General features: G+C 43.5%; 1 protein-coding gene across 1 annotated transcript in view; it reads right to left on the bottom strand.

Moving 5' to 3' along the window:
• Window positions 1–7702: 7702 nt before the first annotated feature.
• The window catches only part of Kntc1 (kinetochore associated 1), a 68005-nt gene continuing 54529 nt past the window's right edge, over window positions 7703–21178 (bottom strand). The window contains exons 52-63 of the mRNA XM_051204915.1: window positions 19542–19620; window positions 18280–18398; window positions 17330–17465; window positions 16759–16854; window positions 16227–16283; window positions 13913–13967; window positions 13656–13719; window positions 11972–12101; window positions 11113–11202; window positions 10503–10648; window positions 9745–9835; window positions 7703–7923 (exon numbers count right to left, since the gene is read on the bottom strand). Of these exons, the coding sequence (XP_051060872.1) occupies window positions 7903–7923; window positions 9745–9835; window positions 10503–10648; window positions 11113–11202; window positions 11972–12101; window positions 13656–13719; window positions 13913–13967; window positions 16227–16283; window positions 16759–16854; window positions 17330–17465; window positions 18280–18398; window positions 19542–19620 (1084 nt within the window). The 3' untranslated portion in view covers window positions 7703–7902. The remainder of the gene's footprint in view (window positions 7924–9744; window positions 9836–10502; window positions 10649–11112; window positions 11203–11971; window positions 12102–13655; window positions 13720–13912; window positions 13968–16226; window positions 16284–16758; window positions 16855–17329; window positions 17466–18279; window positions 18399–19541; window positions 19621–21178) is intronic.

The following is a 21178-nucleotide window of genomic DNA, read 5'->3' as shown; positions in this document are numbered from 1 at the left end:
GGCTCATAGCGAGCTAAGACAACTGATGACTCCCTCTCATCCCCAATAGCTTCTAGGGCTATGAAAGCCAGCTAGCAGGGAGGAAGTTTCCTGTTTAGTACCAGCTTGATTTTGTCTTCATGGAATAGTGTGTGGTGTCTTCAGCAATAGTGCTTTGCCACCAAGCTCTGGGAGACAACTAACAATGGTGGCGACAGCCTGTGCTATTCCGGAGGGGTGTGGGTCTCTGCAATATTTGGATTTTTAAAACAAAAAAAGTGTGACTTTTCTTTTCTTTTTGTTTTTTGAGGCAGGGTTTCTCTGTACTACTTAGGGACCTGTCCTGGAACTTGCTTTGTAGACCAGGCCTGCCTCAGCCTCCTGAGTGCTGGGATTAAAGGCATGAGTCACCAATGCCCAGCAAGTGTGACCTTTCTTAAGGTGTGCCTTTATTTATTGATATATTATTATCTGGGACTTTAAAAGTATATTTAGTATGTATGTGTGCATGCACACCTTAGTGTAATGTGGAGGTCAGAGGACAACTTGCAGGAGTTACCTTTCCTTCCTCCTGAGGATGGAACTCAGGACACCAGGCTCCAAGGGAAGAGCTTTTATTCACTGAGCTACCTTGATATCCTTACTTTGGTTTCCTGAGATGGAGTCTTAGTGTGATAGTTTGAAAGAAAATGTCCCCCAAAGGGCATGGCACTATTGGGAGGTGTGGCTTGGTTGGAATAGGTATAGCCTTGTTGGAGGAAGTGTGTCACTGTGGAGGCGGGCTTTGAGGTCTCATAGATACCCAGTGTGATCCTCAGTCCACTTAAGATGTAGCCAGCACCATGTTTGCCTGCATGGCGATGCCATATTCCTCGGCATTATAATAATAATGGACTACACCTCTGAAACTCTAAGCTGCCCTGTCAACTAAATGCTTTCCTTTATAAGGAGTTGCCATGGTCATGATGTCTCTTCACAGCAAAAGAAACCCTAAAACCCTTGGCTTGTCTGAGACTTGCTATATAGCCCAGGCTGGCCTTGAATTCAAGCTCCTCCAGCCTCTGGTACCACCTCGGCACTAGGATTAAAGGCATGCACTAGCACCTACAGTTGAGGGTAGCTCTATGAAACAAGAGGCTTTCTGCAATCACTTTTCTGGAGTTCACCCATTTCCAGTTTGAACAGCTGTTGGTGTGCCTCAGCTGGCACCATGGGTTTTAGGGTAAGTGAACAGGGGAGGCAGTGGAAAGCCTGAGGTCAGCTGTGACAGGATCTGATTTATGTTACAGTGTCCATAGGAAACTATAGAGCAATGGCTGCTTAGGAAACACAGGGAATAATAAGTTACAATCAATGTAACAACAAAGATCCTACAACTGTGTATTTGAGTGCATATTTATGTTCTCACCCATGACTTCTCTGGCAGAATTTTACTCTGCCCAAGGAAACGGAGTGAAGATTGGGAAACAGCTCCTTGTGACTGGCAGACTCATTTCCATTTGTTACGTTCTAGTGCCACCGTGTGATCCCTTCCAGTGTTTGTGCATCTGCAGCCAGGTACACAGCTGCATACGTGTGAATTCAGCCTTATGTTTGGTTAAGATGCAATTACAAATACATAAGTAATGTTTTAATATATAATATTAATTCATTCATTTGGGGGAAGGGGCATGTGCAGAGGTCAGAGGTCAGCTTGTGGGAATTGGTTTTCTCGACCATGTGTGGGACCTGGGGCTCTAATTCAGGTCATTAGGCTGTGTGGCAAGTGTCTTTGTCTGCTGAGCCTTGTCCCTGTGTGTGTGTGTGTGTCTCATGTAGTCCACAAAAGCCTCAAACTCACTGTGCAGTCTAGAATGATCTTGAACTCCTGATCTCTCTGCCTTCACTGCCCACGTGCTAGGATTTCAGGCATGGGCCAACAAGCCCAGCTTATGCGTGGCCGAGGACTGACTGAAGGGTTTTGCATACACTGGAAAGTACTTTAGCAATTGAGCCACATCCCAGACAGATTACAAATATTAAATACAAATATGTTGGGTGCACGCCTTAGATCCCAACATTCTGGTGGTGGAGACAGGCGGACCCCTGGAAGTTCCAGGCTAGCCAAGATTACAAAGTGAATTTCAGGACAGCCTCCAAAATTACAGAGAAACCCTGTCTCAAAAAACAAACAAGGAAGTAAAATATAAATGTATATAATGAGACATTATGTTCACCTGTGAGATTAACACAGGGTTTTAAAGACAAGATTGCTCAGTGATGGGGGTAACACAGTAAAGCCTTGCCTCTCTAGCAGGAAAGGACACTGAGACCTTCCAAAGGGCATGCGTGCAGTTCAGTAATGTGTGCGGTAGGCAGGTAGTATCCAGTCAGACTTTCCCTAGGAATGTATCTTTAAAAGGCCCCTTTATTTTGTGTATGTGTATGTATAGGGGGTATGGGTGTGTGGGATCACATGTGTGTCACAGCAAGCATGTGGAGGTCCGAGGACACCTTGCAAGAGTAGGTCCTGGGAATCAATTTCAGGTAACTCACATTTTGCCACAAGCACCTTTCCCCTCTAAGCCATTTCATCAGCCCCGGGAATGTATCTTATGGCAAAGAATCCAAATAGGAATATTTGTAGAAACCTAGTAGTGAGGGCTGGAATGAGCCCTCTTGAATTCAAAGGACTAGAAATAAGGCATCGCATGACTGCCTGTATTTCCAGCTCCAGGGCATTTGATGCTGTCTTCCACCAGTATCTGTACTCACTTGGGTCTGTGTGTGTATATGGTGGTGAGGCATAGGCACACACACAAATACAAATATTTTTTGGAGGGAACAGGTTAAGACAGGATCTCATAAAACTTCAATGGCTAGAAATCACAGAGATCTACCTGACTGCCTCCTAAGTGCTGGAATTAAAAGTCTGTACCACCACACCCAGCCAATATTTAAGACAAATCACTATTAGTGCAACCTAAATAGTTGGACATGGTGAGACATGTCTGTAATCCCAAGATTTGGGAGTAGGGGTAGGAGGAACCGGAGTTGGAGGCTATCATTTTCTATGTAGTAAGTGTGAGATCAGCTTAGTCTAATGAGACTATCGTATCCTCCATCTAAATGTCTCCAGAGACATTCAACAGTGGATGACACAGAGATATTGAGGATGTGTTACAAGGAGGACAATATCCTACCTCACTTTTCCTCACAGACCAGGAAGTATATTATCTCCATGTTATGGATACAAAAATGTACTCAGAATGACTAAACAATCCAGTTTAGCTAATAAACCTATAGTTACAAGCAGTTTTGTAAAATGTCTGGCTCTCGAGACCATGGTCTTTTTACAACACCAAGGACAGAACATGTAACCATTGAAAACAATATATATATATATATATATATGTATATGTATATGTATATATATATATATATTTTATTTATTTATTGTGTATACAGTATTTTGTATGCATGTATGTCTGCATTCCAGCAGAGGGCACCAGATCTCATTACAGATGGTTGTGAGCCACCATGTGGTTGCTGGGAATTGAACTCAGGACCTCTGGAAGAACAGTCATTGCTCTTAACCTCTGAGCCATCTCTCCAGCCCGAAAACAATATTTTTAACTAGGCAAAGTCGCACATGCCAGTAATCTCAACACATGGGAAGCTAAGGATCATTCTTGGAAACCATACAAAGTTTGAGGCTAGCCCAAACAACCTAAAAGGACCCTTCTTGAAAATAAGATTAAAAATTCCTAATAAAAAAAATAATTTATTTAACTTTATTTTATATGAATTGCTGTGAACATGTCAGATCCCCTGAAACCAGTTGCAGTTTTAAACTGCACATGGGTCCTGGGAACTGAACCTGGGTCCTCTGGAAGAGCAGTCAGTGATCTTAACCACTGAGTCATCCTTCCAATCCCCCCCTCCCTATTTTTAAAGACTTACAGTATGTCAGGAGATGATAGTACATGCCTTTGAACCCAGTCCTTGGAAGGCAGAGGCAGAAGGATCTCTGATTTCAAAGACAGCCTGATCTATAAAGAGAGTTCCAGGACAGCCAGGTTGCACAGAGAAACCCAGCCTCAAACAAAACAAAATGGCTTATAATAGGGATTGGAGAGATGGCTCAGCAGATGAAAAGCTCATGCAGGGACTCAAATTCAATTCCCAGCAGCCCTATCAAGTGGCTCACAACCACTTTTAACTCCAGGGGATCCAACACCTTCCTCTGGCCTCCAAGAATACCTGCACTCATATACGCACATGTGTGTGCTGTATTGATTCATGCTCCCCACTCTTGGGCTGAATTCCTGTGTTGCTGAGCATGTATGAAATGCTTTATTCTTGTTTTCTCAGTTATCATTGACTGCCCACTTCTTGAGAAAAATACATGTTTTCTCATGAAAAACAAAAGCACACTGTCTGGATCTGATGGTACATACCTTTCCCTAGCACTTGGGGAATAGACAAGGAAGATAAACTCCTGGCCAACCTGGGCTATATAATGAGATGTCTCAAAACTAACAGCTGTGATGTATGCTGCAATCCCAGCAGGTAGAAGGCAGAGACAGAATTCCCTGGACTTCTAGGCCAGCCTGGTCTACACAGTAAGTTCCAAGCCAGCCAGAGCTAAAAACAACCAAGTGAGCATTTAAAATTTTTTAAAATTTAATTTGTTTTGAGACAGGGTTTCTCTGTGTAGCCCTGGCGGTCCTGGAACTGGCTCTGTAGACCAGGCTGGCCTTGAACTCACCAAGGTCTGCCTGCCTCCGCCCCCTGGCTAAATGACCACTCTTAACAGGAAGTTGATACTAACATGGCACAGACGAAAACATTTCTCTCCCAGATCAAACCTCTGTCCCCAAACAGTAGGTTCTCATATAGCCTTCCAGACAGCTTCACCACCCACACTGGCCTAGAACTTCTTACATAGACAAAGATGACTCTGAAACTTCGTTCATGTGGGACCTGGAGATTAAACACAGTTATCAGGGTTGGGGGCAGGTGACTTTATCTGCTTAGCTCTATCCCATGATTTAACAGGAACTTTAATGTGGGTATGGGAGGCAGAGGCAGGAAAACCTAAGGTTGAAGCCATATTGAGCTATATAGCTAGATCAGCCAGGCAACATGACTAAGGACAAGGAAAACAAAACAATAGTCCATTTTTTTAAAAGTAATTTTATTGGTGCAGCATGGCATTATGGAGGCAGAGGCAGGCTGATCTCTGAGTTTGAGGGCAACAGGGTCTAAATGGTGAGTTCCAGACAGTGAGGGCCTCACAGTGAGACTTCCCAGCCAACCTTGTATAATCTTTTTAAAGGGGGAAAATCCACCAATTACTTATTTTCCTGTATTATTTTTTTTGGGGGGTGATGGTTTTGAGACAGGGTTTCTCTGTATTGCTTTGGAGCCTGTTCTGGAACTAATACTATAGACCAGGCTGGCCTCGAACTCACAGAGATATGTCTGCATCTGCATTCCGAGTACTGGGATGAAAGGCGTGTGCCACCGACGCCCAGGATGCAGTTTTTTTCAAGTACTTAATTTAAACAATTCTTTTAGTTTTCCTGAAAGTTATCACAGAGTTGCTTAGTCAATTCCTCTTAATTTGACAGGGACATACCTCACAACTCAGACCTAAGACCCCCCGCACCCCGGGAGGGGGGTGAATGAATTCACTCCAGGAACAACTCCTGGGGCTGATGAGTTGGTCCAGGAAGTAAGTGACCAGCAAACCAGCATGCAAGCACTTGTATCTTAAAGGAGGAATGCCAGGTGTTGTTAACACCATAGTATGGGAACAGCTGTGTGTCATTCTGTGTCACTTCCTTGTGCCTCTCAAAGGCAAAGCTGGTGTTTCCCTGTGTCAGGAAGCTTGACACCCCTAGACACCACCTTCCCAGGCGATGGTACGACCCTTCATCTGGGAGTGCCTCTTGACTGCTGAGGCGTCTCTCTAGGCGTGTCCAGCACTCTTGGTTCCTTTGATACCTTTGTAGGCAATTCCTGGCATTCAACCCTTTTCCTGCCTAGCATAGCAGGGGTGTTTCCATCTTTTTATATGGCAATTGATTGATGTATTCCAAGACTAAAATTATATTAACACCAACTAAGAATCTCAGGGCGATATTTATTTACTACCGTGTATACATGTGATAGGAGATGTCATTCTTTAAATATGTTTCTCGTATTGGTTAATGAGCAAAGCACTGTTGGAAAGCTAGATAGGCGGGACTAGGAGACTAGGAGGAAAGAGGAAGTAGTAGGGAGGAGATTCACAATGGAAGACTGATAGTAGAATGCCAGCCCCTCTCTCCGGTAAGATAAGACCACGTGGAAATACTTAGATTAATAGAAATGGGTTAATATTTAAAACAGAGCTAGCCGATAAGAAATTTGTAAGGAGTAAGGTTTTTCCTCCCGCCGCCGCACCAGCCCCAATTAACGCACAGAGACTCTGTATTTGATATTATGCTGTTGGCAAGTTACTTGTTTCTTATCTGCTAGCTCTGTCTTAATTTTTAGCCCATTTCTATGTATTTCCACGTGGTCTTACCAGTGAGAGGTGGCTGGCGGTTCTACCTTCTCCAGACTCTCCTCCTTGTCTCCTAGTCCCTCCTATCTTCCTTTCCTATTGGCCAACAGTGCTTCATTCGTTAGCCAGTATGAGAAACAGATATACATAATGGCATCTCCCATCAGAAATTAGTAACTGGCCAACAGCTCTATATCTAATACAGCATCTCTGTGTGTTATTTGGGGCTGGCGTGGTGGTGGGACCAGGCCGGCAGAGAAAAACTACTCATAACACACGTTTGTATGTGTGTGCACAAAGACATGTATGATAGGTTGACCTGGTGTATCTTACTCAATTGCTCTCCATCTTAGGTTTTGTTTGTTTGTTTATCTGTGTTTTGGTTTGGTTTTTCAAGACAGGGTTTCTCTGTGTACCTTTGGAGCCTGTCCTGGAACTCACTCCACAGTAGACCAGGCTGGCCTCAAACTCAAAGAGATCTGCCTGCCTCTGCCTCCCAAGTGCTGAGACTAAAGGGTGTACCACCACCGTCCAGCTTCCATCATAGCTTTTGACACAGTATCTCTCACTGAGCCTGGAGCATGTCATTTCCTGGAATGGCTGACTAGGAATATTCAGGGATCCTCTGTCCAACAAGCACAAACCACAGTCCTGGCTCCTTAGGTGGATGTTGAGGACCTGGATTCTGTTCCTGGTGTTTGCATGACAGGACTTTACCAGCTGAGCCATCATCCACGCCAAGACAGGATTTTTATACATGGAAGAAACAGAAGTTTAAGTACAAGAGAAGAGTGGACCATTTATTCAGACTGTAGAGTGTTTTGCCCACATGTACATATGTGTGTGCACCATGTGCATGACTGATGCCCATGGAGGCCACAAGAGGGCAGCAGGTTCCTGGAACTGGATTGAAATGGTTCTGAGCTGCTTGCTGTGTGGGTGCTGAGAACTGAACTGGGTCCTCTGGAAATGCAGTCGGTACTCTTTCCTGTTGAGACACCTCTCCAACCTAAGCGTGAACTGGTTTCTCAGAGGTAGGGGTTCTTTGTGTAGCTCCAGCTGTCCTGGAACTCAGAGATCCACCTGCCTCTGCCTCTGCTTCTGGAGCACTGGGATTAAAGGTGCGCAACACCACTGCCTGGCGAGTGAACTATTTTCATGTACAGTGCAAAAAAGTGAGACTCCAAATTACACAAGGAACCAATATTAAAGTATTTATTAATTCAGCATGGGAGATACTTAAGTTACAGTTATGTTAGCATTGAATGTCTCCGTTATTCCTTTCAGGATAATGAAATATACATTGTACAATTTATATACTGTAATAAATATGATTAATAGCAAATTCCAAACTTCCTCTTGTTTTTTGAAAAAAATCATTTGATTTACTATGATCCACCAAGAAATGTCTAGAGGGAGAAAAACAAAAGTAAAACTTATGAGTGTCAGGCCTTCATTATCATTATCATTACATTTACTGTGTGAGTGTGTATGTATGTGTGAGTGTATTTGTGTAAGAGAATGTGAGTGTGTGAGTATGTGTGTGTGTGTGTGTGTGTGAGTGCACACACACATGTGTGTCAGAGGATGCTTTTGTGGGTCTTGGGGATTAAGCTCACATAATCAGGCCTGGCAGCAGCTGTTCTTTCCTCCTAAGCCATCGTGTCAGCCCTAGCTTCAGATTTTAAATAGAAAATTGTTAGGCTACAGAACCTACGCTCAGCGATGCTAATGTACATATAAATGCACTTCACATATGAAGGCAGGTACGACGAGGGAGAAACCAATTTTATGGGTTACAAACTGGTCTCAATCAATAGTTTCTTTTTTTTTACTGTCAATACTGTGCTGTGATGGTGTCAACACTGGGTGACACTGATCTCTATCTGCTGAGCAGTGCCTATTGGACATCAGTTTGCTGGCATCACTGGGTGGTGGCACCTAGGGATGGGCTAGGTTAGAGGACTCAGCTCACTGAGGCCATGCCTTGATAGTTGTTTCCTGGTCCTGCCATTCCCTGTCTGACTTGAGATGAGCAACTCTGTGACATCATGTTGTCTGGCCACAGGATGAAAATGAGCTATGGCCGTGGACTGCGATCTTGGAAATGGAGCCGGAACAAATCTTTGTTCCTTTTTCTTCAGTGTTTGTTGTCACAACAGTGTCTAACTGACATAGCCACAGAGCACAAGCGACTGGACACGAACACAGCTAGTTATTTATGGAAGGTAACAAAGCCAGGCCATTAGGTAGCAAACGACTCAGGCAGGTCACTTAGCCTGTGGGGCTTCAGTGACAACATAGTATCCTAGTACAACACATTGCTCATGTTTATGTGGATGCTGGTGTCAACAAACCAAATGTAGCATAGATAACCATGTGTGCATAACAGTTGATAATGAAGCTGGGCTTAGTGGTGCTCGCCTTTAATCCCAGTACTCCAGAGGCAGAGACAGGCGGATCTCTGTGAGTTTGAGGCCAGCCTGGTCTACACAGAGAGTTCCAGGACAGCCAGAGCTACACAGCAAAACCCTATCTCAGAACAACAACAATAACAAAAGGTGATCATAAATGATGTTGCTAGACTACTTACCACACATACTTTTTAATCGTTCTTTTAGTGCAGTGCTTCTCAAGCTAGACTCCTTTGGAAAACCTTTTATCTCCAAAAATATTTACATTATGATTCATAACAGAAGCAAAATTGCAGTTATGAAGTAGTAGCAACAAAAACAATTTTATGGTTAGGAGTCACTATAACACAAGGAACTGCTGTGGTGTTAAGGGTCGTGTAGTGTTACGAAGGCAGAGAACCATTGCTTTAGCACTTGCTCCCGCTTAAAGAACGCACTTTATCGTGTAGAAGAGTCTGTACTGACAGCTGACTCAGCTTCCTGTGTTTTTCACCTGCATTGGGAGGGCATATTGAGTTCAAGGCCAGCCTGGTCTACAGAGCTAGTTCCAGTTCAGCCAGAACTGTAACACAGAGAAACCCTGTCTCAAAAAATCAAAAGGTTAAAAAAAAAAAATTGCTTGCCATGTAAGCTCAACAATATGAATGTGATACACAGACTCCAAAGTGAAAAAACTGACCTATGTATGTATATGCATGTGAACACGGTTACACACACACACACACACACACACACATACACCCCACAATAATTTAACTAATTAAATTATATAAATGGTCTCATATTTGAATTGAAGCAATAATCAGCTAGCTTTACCTTCAGGATTTCACAAGGAGCTGCATCTGGTGGCATAGGTTTCCCACAATGCTTTGAATACTCTGTTATCAAAGCTGATGCTTCATCTAAACTGGAACCAGAAAGAACAAGGCAGGTGTGAGGAGACCCTTTCGGATGATTCCTGTGGTGATGACTTCAACAATATATAAAGATGTCAAAATGTATCAAGTTGTATTCTTCACATAAAATTTTACACAAATTAATTTTAACTCAAAAATTAACATTCATCCATAAATGAAAATGCAATCATCACTGGACCCTGAGTGGCCAGCTGGAGGACAGAGCCATGACTGAACTTTCCCTTCTAGAGAGTCAGCTGGCATTCTCCTTCCTTCTTTCCATATCCAGTCCTGGCCCCAGCTCAAGCGGCTCACTGTTTCTGAACCTGTGGGTTAGTAGAAAGCTAACTAACCAAGCTTAGCAAGAATCCAGTGTTACATAACAGCAGCAGTGCGCCATGCAGGCATTAAGAAATAAAGTTGTAATTTAGGGTTCAGAACAGGACTGTGAGAAACCTATTTTGAAGATCCAGACTGCTCTTTTAATTACTGGATGACAGTCTCATGTCCCAAGGTTCCCAGCCTCAGGAAGACCAACCCCTGGGAAGGCGCAGGGGTGCTGCGGCCAATACTGCAGCTTTGATCACAACCAGCTTCATCATGGCCGTTCTACTCCAGAATCAAGACATATCTGAAGGACATTCTACAGCAAATTGGGGTCCCCCCATGTTAACGTACCTCAAGTCATTTGCCAGATAGTTTACCAATTCAGTGATATTGTTGGTGTTTATCATATGCCATTTCAACAATTGGAAATACTTTGTCTTTGCCAAAATTCCAAATTCCTTCTTATTTATGATATGATTCAGTATCAGACTTCTAATCTATGAGATAAAAGTTATCATTAAGTCAAAAATGTGTTTAAGTCTTTTGTCAACAACAAGTTTCTGACAGAGTTGAATTGTCAGTTCTTTGGGATTAAGTATCTGGGAGTGGGGCTTGTGGCTTAGCGCAGTACGGATAGAAAGCTATTCTCATTACTCACTTGGGGATTTTTTTTTTTAAAAGTGAGGATTTAATTACAAGTATTTATAGGTACAATTTCTACAGTGGGCGCAGCAGTAAAAGAGACACTCACGGCACCTGCTTTTTATTTTTATGTACTGCTGGGGATTGAATCCAGGCTCTGGAGTAGGCTAGGCAAGTGCTCTACCACTAAGCCTCATCCCCAGCCAGGTTCCTGACTTTTAAAAAATTAAGCTTTTAATAAGAGTGAAAGAGTATTATTTGGGGGATAAGAATCACCTCTGTGATCAGACATTGCAAAATGAAATGAAACTGCCCTTACCTGATGAGAAAATCCTGCTAGTTGGCCAGTGCTCATATGTTCTTCTAATTGTTGTAAAATGATCTGAGCATCACATGAATCCAAGAAATTCTAAGGGAAAAAGATTAAAGCATAATTAAAAATGGTCATTACTACTAATTGCTGTCAAGTTTGGGAGGTTTAAAAAATCTTTAGGAGCTGGGCATGAATGCACTTGGTAGAGTGTCTGCCTAGCATGCACCAAACCCCAAGTTCTAGCACCAGACTTAAGAAGCTAGGCACAGTGAGCGAGCCTGTAGGCTCAGCACTCAGGTGGAGGCAGGTGGTCCTTGGCTACACAGTGAATCGGAGGCCTGCCTGGGACACACGAGACCATGGTCTCAAGAAAGAGGGGTGGGGGAGAGGAAGGAAGGGAGTGATGCTCACTGGAGCTGTGCAACTAACTCTCTTCAGGGTCACCTCTACATACACTTTCCCTTAAACTAAAAGTTCATCGGTTCCATTAAAAATTGAAAAAAATGAACTGGGTGGAGGCACACACCTTTAATCCCAGCACTTGGGAGGCAGAGGCAGGTGGATCTCTGAGGCCAGCCTGGTCTTACAGTTCCAGGACAGCCATGGGTACATGGAGAAACCCTGTGCTGAAAAGTAAAATAAAACCAAAATTGAAAAAGTAAGATGCATGTATCACACCTGGCTTGAGGACAGTCCTGCTAAAACGCTGCTTTTCTTGCTTTACTGTGCTGTCTAGAAAATCAGTTTCCAGGAGATAACAGAATCATCTTTCAGTAAGAAGTATCACACACTGATGCATGCTTTGTAGGCTTGTGAGTGACAGGCAGCATATCCTGGCAGCCCTGGAGGACAACATATAGGATACCTTAATCTGCTGGTGACGTTTTTCAGAGTGGGGCATGAGCATCAGACAGGCCAGTGCAAAAGCTGGAAGCTCTAGCTGGACATACTGTTTGGCGACTCCCATCATGTCGAGGTCATCTGAAACTGGGCATCTTGGAGAGAGGCAGTAATTAGTTAATGGCTTGGTGGATTACTAGACCACATCAGCCTTTCTCACTTCCCGGCCACTGTCAATTACTTTAAATGCCTGAGTGCTGATACATAGTACATTCTTACTCATAAGGAATGAGCCATTGAGGCAGGCCCAGACCTCGGGAGGCAGAGGCAGAGGCAGAGGCAGAGGCAGAGGCAGGGGTATCTCTGTGAGTTCCAGGCCAGCCAGGGCCACACAGAGAAACCCTGTCCGGGAGTGGTAGTGGGGCAACAAAAACAAGCAAAATTCTTAGACGCCCAGGGTCCACGTGACCAAACTACAGGACCTATATTAATATCGGGCACTAGTCTCAGAGGGTTGTGACCATCAGTTTTGGAGAAAAGTTTCTAGCACATAAGGAAAGTGGTGCTGGAAAAATAATAGATGCATTTTATAAACTAGAAGTTACCTTAATGTCCTTAAGCAAAGGAATAACAAACTGGGTAGTGGTGTTTTTAATCTCAGCACTCAAGGCAGAGGCAGAGGAGGCAGAGGCATCTTTGTGAGTTCGAGGCCAGCCTGGTCTACAGAGCAAATGTCAGGACAGCTACAAGAGAAACCCTGTCTCAGAACAACAGCAACAACAAAAAGGATTAACAGTAGTCCCCCTCCTTATTTGTGGGGGCTCTATTCCAAGACTTCCTCCATTGGACATTTCTAATTGTGGATTTTCCTAAAACCTATTCACATAATCATTTTCCTTACCTATACACATTTGTAATAAGGTTTAATTTATAAATGAGGCACAGTAAAAAATTAGTGATGGCTACTAAAAATAAAATAGAAAAGTATGAGATTCTATAATAAAATGGGCCAGTCTCACCATGCTAACTTTGTAGGGCCTTTATTAAATAAGGTTTATTTGGGCATAAGGACTGTGATCGCCACAAAGCAATTAATGGGTAGTAGCACATACAGTGTAGACGCAATGGACCAAGGTGAGAAGGCATAAGATTAACTCATGCTACTCAGAATGGTGTACAATTTGAAACTTAAGAACTATTTCTGGGGCTGGGAATGGAGCTCAGTTGGTCTAGTGCTTACCAAGAATGCACAAAGCCTTGAGATAAATCACTGACATGTCATAAAACTGGACGCTGAGGCACAAGCCTATAATATCAGCTTGAGAGGTGGAGACAGCAAGAATTAAAAGTCAGCTATACACAGAATCTGAGACCAGCTTGAGCTACATGAGACCTTTTATTAAAACACAATAAAACAGGAGTTTCTGAAACTACATGTGGTGGCACACACATATAACCCTAGCCTTCTAGAGGTGGAGGCAGGAGGATCGAGAGATTCAGCATAAGGCAAGTTAAAGGCCAGCCAGACCAATGAGACCCTGTGTCAAAACAACACAAAAGGACAGCATGACAGCTGGCGGTGACAGGATGCCTGGCACCGAGGAAGTAACCATGGATATGGAGGCCGCTGTGTTCAGAGATGGTACCTGGAAAGGCACTTCAAAGCAACAAGTCTTACTCTCTTGATAAGAAAACACACATCTACTCACTCTAAGATGGCGATGAGACTCTCACAGCAATCTGCTAACTGGCTGGGTCTTAAAGGACAGGAGGCTGAAGAGAAAAGATAATGAACACATCAAGCATTAATGTTATGGTTAGCCAGGCATGGTGGCTCAGCCCTAGTCCTTGGGAGGCTGAGGCAGGAACACTGTTCAAAGCTAGCCTGGGCTATAGCACAGAACCCTGTCTCACTACAAAACCACCCAAAAATGCTACTCTGAGTGTGGAGAGGCCAGAAGCTTACCTGAGAGCAGAGGGATCTGGATCACACGCTGCCAAGCCCTGCTGAAGTAGGGAACCTGTGGAAATATGGCATTGAGGAACCCTAGAAACTCTCTATCATAGTCACAGAATGGCTCAATTAAAGCTCATGTTGAGCATGCTGAGATTAAAATCTTATGTACGTAGTGTGTGTAGACATTTTCCCTGTCATGATTCCTACATGATACAGTATGACAATTATTTATACAACAATTTGTCCAGTGCTGTGTGTTATGAATAATCTAGAAATAACTTAAATATACACTGGTGAGGTGGCTCAGTGGGTAAAGGTGCCTGCTGCCAAGCTAGATGACCTGAGTTGGATCCAGGGACCCATATGGTAGATAAGAATGGACTCTCACAAGTTGCCATCTGACTGCCACTCACACTATATGACACACAGGCACCCACACAAAATAACAAGTAAAATGCAATAAAAAAATAAAAGATAAATTTATAGAAGGAAGTGGGTGTGTTACATGCAAACAGTATGCTTTTTCACATATGGAACTCAGGCACAGATTATGAAATCTACAGAGTGTTGGTGTCCGAGAACTAATCCTCACAGAAATCAAGGGTCTACTATATTTGCATATGTTTGATAGTAAAAAAAGAATGGAAAATGCTACAATGTAGTGTTTAGCTACAAGAGAAAAGCCAGACATGGAAGGCCACATACTGTGTGATCCATTTGATGTGAAATGTCTAAAACAAATAAAGCCATACAAAGGTTAGGAGTTGCTAGGGCTGAGTGAAGGGAAGGGTGGCTATCAGGTATGGGGCTCTTTTCTTTTTCTTTTTTAGGTAGTACTGGGGACTGAGTCTAGGGCCTCGTGTATGCTACCCTGGGCGACACTTCCAGCTCTGAGGTTTCTTTCTGAAGTGAGAAAACATCCTAGTATTAGCTGATAGTGATGGTTTTGCAACTTCGCAAACATAATAAAAGCCACTTAGTGATAAACCTTTGAAAGGGTTAATTTTACCCTAATAAACAAAGATAGATCTACGTGTCTTGTGACCAAACAATGTCCCAGATACTTCTGTTTTTTGGAAACACCACCTAAAGGACTGGAGTGACAACTCGGTGGTGAAGAGCTCTGGCTGCATTTTCCAGCACCCATGTCAGGTGCCTCACAACTGCCTTTAATCCCAGTTCCAGGGGATCCAACACCCCTTTTCTGGTCACCGCGGGCACTTCACTCATGAGCAGATACCCACAGAGACACACATACATGCACATAATTAAAGGAAAATAGCACTTTTAAAACATGACTGTGGTGGTGGCACACACCTTTAATCCCAGCACTTGGGAGGCAGAAGCAGGTGGATCTCTGTGAGTTCAAGACCAGCCTGGTCTACAGAGTGAGTTCCAGGACAGGCTCCAAAGCTAGAGAAAAACCCTATCTCAAAACAAAACAAAACAAACAAACAAAAACACGACTGCATTTAAGTATGTACACACATACACACAAGCATGCTGTGTAACAGCAAAGTACCTCTAGAAGAATTAGTAAAGAATTATTTTATTGTTTTTCGAGACAGGGTTTTTCATTGTATCTTTGGCTGTCCTGGAACTCGCTTTGTAAACCAGGCTGGCCTCAGAACTCACAGAGATCCACTTGCTTCTGCCTTGTGAGTGCTGGGACTTAAGATGTGTGCGATCACTGTCTGGTTAAGTAAAGTGGAATTTTAATGTTTCACTTAGTATATTCTCACAATTATATTAAGAATAAGTGACCTAATTATTTTTAAAATTTTAAAAGTTATGATTCTTTTTTTTTAAATCGTGACCTAGTGATGTGCCACAGTTGGAAGACAACTTGTGGGTATTGGTTTTCTCATTCTACCATGTGAGACCCAGGATTCGAACTCAAGGCTTCAGGCTTGGTGGCAAATGCCTTTAGCACTGAGCCATCTCTCACTGGCCTCTTAAATGATCTACTTCTGTACAATGATTATGTAGATACGCGACTCATGAGACTAAAAAGGACAGAACAGATAAAGCCTCCAACTTTAAAGATCTTTAAGGTCTATGAGGAGGTAGTCCAATGTGTAATTAAAATAAATTACTCAGTGGCAAATGCTACATTAGTGCCAAGTGACTCATGAAGCCCAGGGAACTCAGAAAGCAGCGCCTTCAAGAAGGCGAAATGCCAGCTGAGGGTGCTGGGGTGCCGTCCTACGCTGATCTGTTCTGTTCTTTACGGAGAAGCTGATGGCTCAGCACAAGGTGCCCAGAAACTACCGAGCGCAGAGACTGAACTTAATGAAATGTACCTTAAAGGAAAAGCGCATACCTGCCATAACGAATGGACGCTGGAAATGGAGGATAAAACTTTCCTTAGGTAAGAAATCTGTAAAAGGAAAGAAAATTTAAAGATTTTTAAGGATTACCAAAATGCTAAGTTTCATAGGGCCTCACTCCACAGGCCAGACTGGCCTTCAATTGCCGGGCTGGGATTGCATCTGTACCATCACATCAAACAATTGTGCATATCTTTTCCTGTTTTTCTTATTGAGACAGAGTCTCATATAGCACAGGATGCTTCAAACTAGATATGCAAAGGAACATGACCTCACATCTCTGATTCCCCCGCCTCTGCCACCTAAGTGCTGGGATTGCAGACACAGGGCGCTGTGCTGGGTTTCTTTTGGACACTGGGTACTGAGCCACATTCCCAGCCCCCCCAGGGTCATTCTGAGTTTGAGTTTCTCTAACAGTCTAAGTCTGGCAGGGGTCCAAGAACAAATGCTTGCAGCATACGTCAATAACCGGTGGGAACTCAACACGTGTTGGGGATGTTGTGCTTCAGGAAGCCCAAGTCTTACCATGTTGAAGCCAAGAAGCTTCTGCAAGAGCCCGTTCCAAAGCTGCAGGTCATAGATTTTGTATTCTAAGCAAAGCTCTGCCACCAATCGTACTGCCTAAAAGCCAAAACACCAAACAAGAAAACAAAATTACGTAGCTGTAAGACACCGGTAAGCAAGTCCAACAGCCTCATAAGACATATGGATATATGTCTAATGCCTAGTCTCAGTGAAGGACTCCATTTCCTAACTAAAGAAAAAATGAGGTTCTTCTCTCTCCGGTTTCTAATCAAGATCAGCCTGCCTACTGGCCTCATTCCTGTCCCTGCAATGTGACTAGTTGGGAGAGAATGACAGCCTTCCCTATGAGGCAGGCCTTGGAAGGATCCACAAGTGCTCTTTCTTGTTTGCACATGACTAGCCCATGTACTCTAAGAAGGGTGGAATGGGCCTTCCAAATCGCCTTATCATACTGCAGGCTGCAAATGCAGGAGAGATCTAGGACCTACTGGGGTCAAAGGGTCTCTGGTCAGCTGAGGGGTGGTAGGTGACTGAGTGACCATGCTTGGCCATACTTGGTGATGCTACGTACCATAGGTTCATGGCTATGGTTCTTCCACAAGCCCTTAATCATTCCTTCCTTGGGACTGTTGCAAAACAATTCATATGTGATGGGAATGTTCAATGTCTCAAATGATGCCAGGAAAGTTATACATTTCAGATAGGATCTGGAAAACAGAAGTGTTTGTAAGGCTCAGTCTTCTTTTCTTTTCTTTTAAAGATCTATTTACTTGGGGCTGGAGAGACGGCTCAGCTGTTAAGAGCACTAACTGCTTTTCTAGAGGACCTGGGTTCAATTCCCAGCACTCACATGGCAGCTCACACCACCTGTAACTTCAAGATCTGACACCTTCTTACAAATATACATGCAGGCAAAACACCAATGTACATAGAAATAAATTTTTAAAATAAAAAAAAAAGGTTTATTTATTTTATGTATGAGTGTTCTATCTGCATATATACCTTTATGCCAGAAGAGAGCATCAGATCCCATTATAAGTGGTTGTAAGCCACCATGTGATTGCTGGGAATCGAACTCAGAATCTCTGGAAGACCAGCTTAGAGCTCTTAACACTGAACCATCTCTTCAGCCCTATAGTGATCATTCTTATGGCTCACATTTACATCTAAAACCAAAGCTATTGCAGGGGACAGGAAGCAATCTTGTTTTGTGTTCATTTAGGCTTCCAGATATCTTCACAGGACATAATATAGATACATAAAATAGATACATAATATAGATAACAAGAAAACATTTAGTCTTTAAATGTTGCAGAGAAACGATGGAGACAAGAAAATTCTCATAAGCCTGTTTCCCTTTTGCCAAAATGTCAAGAATCAAGATAATGGGACTGTATTTATATAGCAACTAGGAGGCCATCATTTATTCCACTAAAGGCTCAGAAGTTATAGCTCAGGTATAAAGAGAAAAAACAAAATATGTTTGCTTCTTTCTAATACAATAAATCAAGTTCTACTTACTTCATTTCTTCAGTGGGCTTTTTGAAGAGAGATTCTATCATTTCCTTGTCAGCCAAATAGAAGAGACACTGAAGAGCTCGTGTTTTGTGGGCAAAGGTTATCTGGCGCATGCCCAGTGTCTGCAAAACCAAGAGGTTTGGAGAGTCAAGCTGCACAGCTGCAGCTGAGGTCAGGAAATGACTTCAACTCAGATAATGAAAACGTCCCTCCCCTAGGTTTGTTTTCCAATCTCTGCCCTTGACAGGTACAGCGCAGGGAACAGGTGTGTAGCACTACTACCTGGCTCTTGAGATGTTTTTGAGGGAGCAATAAAAATTAATTTTCTTAATCCCTCAACTCTTATATACATAACATGTCAATGAATTTACATGTTAACATCAATGATGATGCATTCATTAATATTCTTGGCAAAATGGACAGTTCACTTGCAGATAGTGCATCAGAAAGAAGGCATCTCCCTGCTGAGCCAGTGTACTGGCCAATGTATAATTAAACAACGACTGAAGGACAGACTCCCTTGTAAGAACCGTCATGTGCTTACATCCAGTATCTCAAGTTTTCCTCTTGCCCCTCTAAGGACCATGTGTCCTGTGGTTCCTCAGCCTTTCTCTGCCAACTCTAGCTGCCTCATAGGATTTTGTTAGCTGGGTGCAATAGCTCATATTTACTGCAACACTAAGAAGACTGAGGCAGGAGGCTTGCCAGGAGTTTGAGATCAGTCTAGGCTACAGAGTCTAAGCCAGACTGTGTCTCAAAAAACAAAAATAAAAAATGAATACCTTCTTCCCTGCCAAACACCCAACTACTAACAAAATTGCTGTATTAAAAATCACGAAGACTAAAGAGTTTGTGTGTCCCTTCAGGGAGACTGAAGTTTAGCATGGGGAGAGGCCAGTGGGGGATTAGACCCAGAACACGTCATACAGGGCATGGAGACAAGTGGGGCCACTTTGAAGGACCAGTGTGTACACTCCTGGTGTCAGGAGTGATGACTGATGGGAAGTTAGTAACCACGAGCTAGTGCACCTTTGGGAGCTGCCAACAGGTGCATCCTGTGGCCTGCAAAGAAGATGCTGCATCCCTGGTGCTAGATGCAGTGTGATGTGTGCAGTGATTACTGCATTATCCAACAGCATAGCCTGGTAAGTATGTAAGTGAGCATTATCTCGATTGTGTTTATGGACCAAGTGTGGAAAAAAAACACAGGGAGAAAATGTCAAGCTCAGATGCCCCCATGTTCTGATTAAATTTCTAGAGCTTACACTTGTGGCTGAGGTGGCAAATAGAAACAGCATTCTTGAACTATAATCAATTGGACGAGACTGGAGGAGATACACGACTCTGAAGAAAAAAAAAGAAGATATTTTAAAACATAGAGACAGACACCAATATGATAGAGCCATGCTTCTGTCCACAGTGAATGGCAACATCCTAGATACCCGCCCGAAGGACGTGGGCCAATGGCATCTTTGTTTTCCCTTTCAAAGGTGTTTAAACTTTTTAAATTTGTGTGTGTGAGTGCTTTGCCTGTATGTGTGTCTGTACAGATGCCAGAAGAGGGAGTCAGATCCCCTGGAAATGGAGTATAGACAGTGTGAGCTGTCATGTGGGTGCTGGGAAGAAACCCATGTCCACTAGGAGAGCAACCAGTGCCCTTCATCAATGAGTCATGCCTCTAGTATGGATGTTTAGCTTTTTCTTGAGTTTCTTCACAGCAAAAGACAACAACGTATGGAACAAACACTGTCTTCAGAGCTCTCTGAAACACAGCCAGCCAGCCTTCTGGTGTTAGGGATGAAAATGACACAAACCACAACATATGGCACAGTGAGTCTCACATACAGCAAACTGTTTGCCCAGTACCCAGGAGGACCTTGTACGTGGCATAATTCTGACTCTAGCTCCAGGGCTGGCAGGCCATTCCTAGGAAGGTTCAGAGAGATTAGACAAACTGGAAGAGAGGGAGCTCTCAGGTGGAAAAGACAGAAATTCTGGTCTCGTAGGTGTGCTTCTTTACTCTTTGAATTGCTTCGAATGCTTTACACATAACTGGTTCATTAGACAGGCCAGGAGCTAAATCTGAGTTGGACAAAGGTACACCTACCCTTAAAAGACAAAACAAGAAGCCAGGCGTGATGCATACCTTTAATCCCAGCACTCAGAAGGCAGAGTCAGGTAGATTTGTGAGTTTGAGGCCAGTCTGGACTAGAGTGAGATCCAGGACAGCCTGGACTATGCAGAGAAATCTTGTCTTGGGTGGGATAAGAGGGCTAAACAAGAGCCTGCCGAGCCCAGTACTGCTGGGCCGTCATCTCAGTGCCTGGGAGGCTGAGGCAGGAGGATTCCAAGCTTAAGATCAGTGTAACTGCCCACACTGTTAGACCCCCCCCCAAAAAAAAAAAACAATAGTAACAACTCCCCCTCCCAAGCAACCACTGGTTCAGAAGGAAGGAGGCAGAGAGTGGATAGGTGGTCAGCTCTGCTCAAAACTAAAAACAACTATCTTCTTGTTCTAGGCTTTGTAAGTCTGTCGTAACTATTTGATTTTCGGAGAGGAGGCAGCCATGGGGCCTCGCAGGCCTCTCAGCTGCTTCTGGTTTAGGGTAGGAATGGCAGACCTGGCAGCTTACCACCACACCCTCTTCCTGTGCTGGGGTCCAGAATCGGTAATGGGCTACCTCATTCCTTCTGATCCAAGCTCACATATAGACTCCTCAATAGAACAAGCAGTGAGCACATTTGACAACAAGTACACAACTCCCTAGATCTTGATCCCAGACAAAGGAATTTGGGTCTTGTCTGAGCCATGCTATTTTCTAGAATGCAAGTGTACAGAGGGCCCGGGGGCCAAGGTTCTAGCTGACAGAAGTGTTTTCCTCTGCTTGGGACACTCTCTGTT

This window comes from Phodopus roborovskii, unplaced genomic scaffold (assembly GCF_943737965.1).
Source record: "Phodopus roborovskii unplaced genomic scaffold, PHOROB, whole genome shotgun sequence".
Taxonomy (NCBI): Eukaryota; Metazoa; Chordata; class Mammalia; order Rodentia; family Cricetidae; genus Phodopus; species Phodopus roborovskii.
This window is presented reverse-complemented; position numbering and strand designations above follow the sequence as displayed.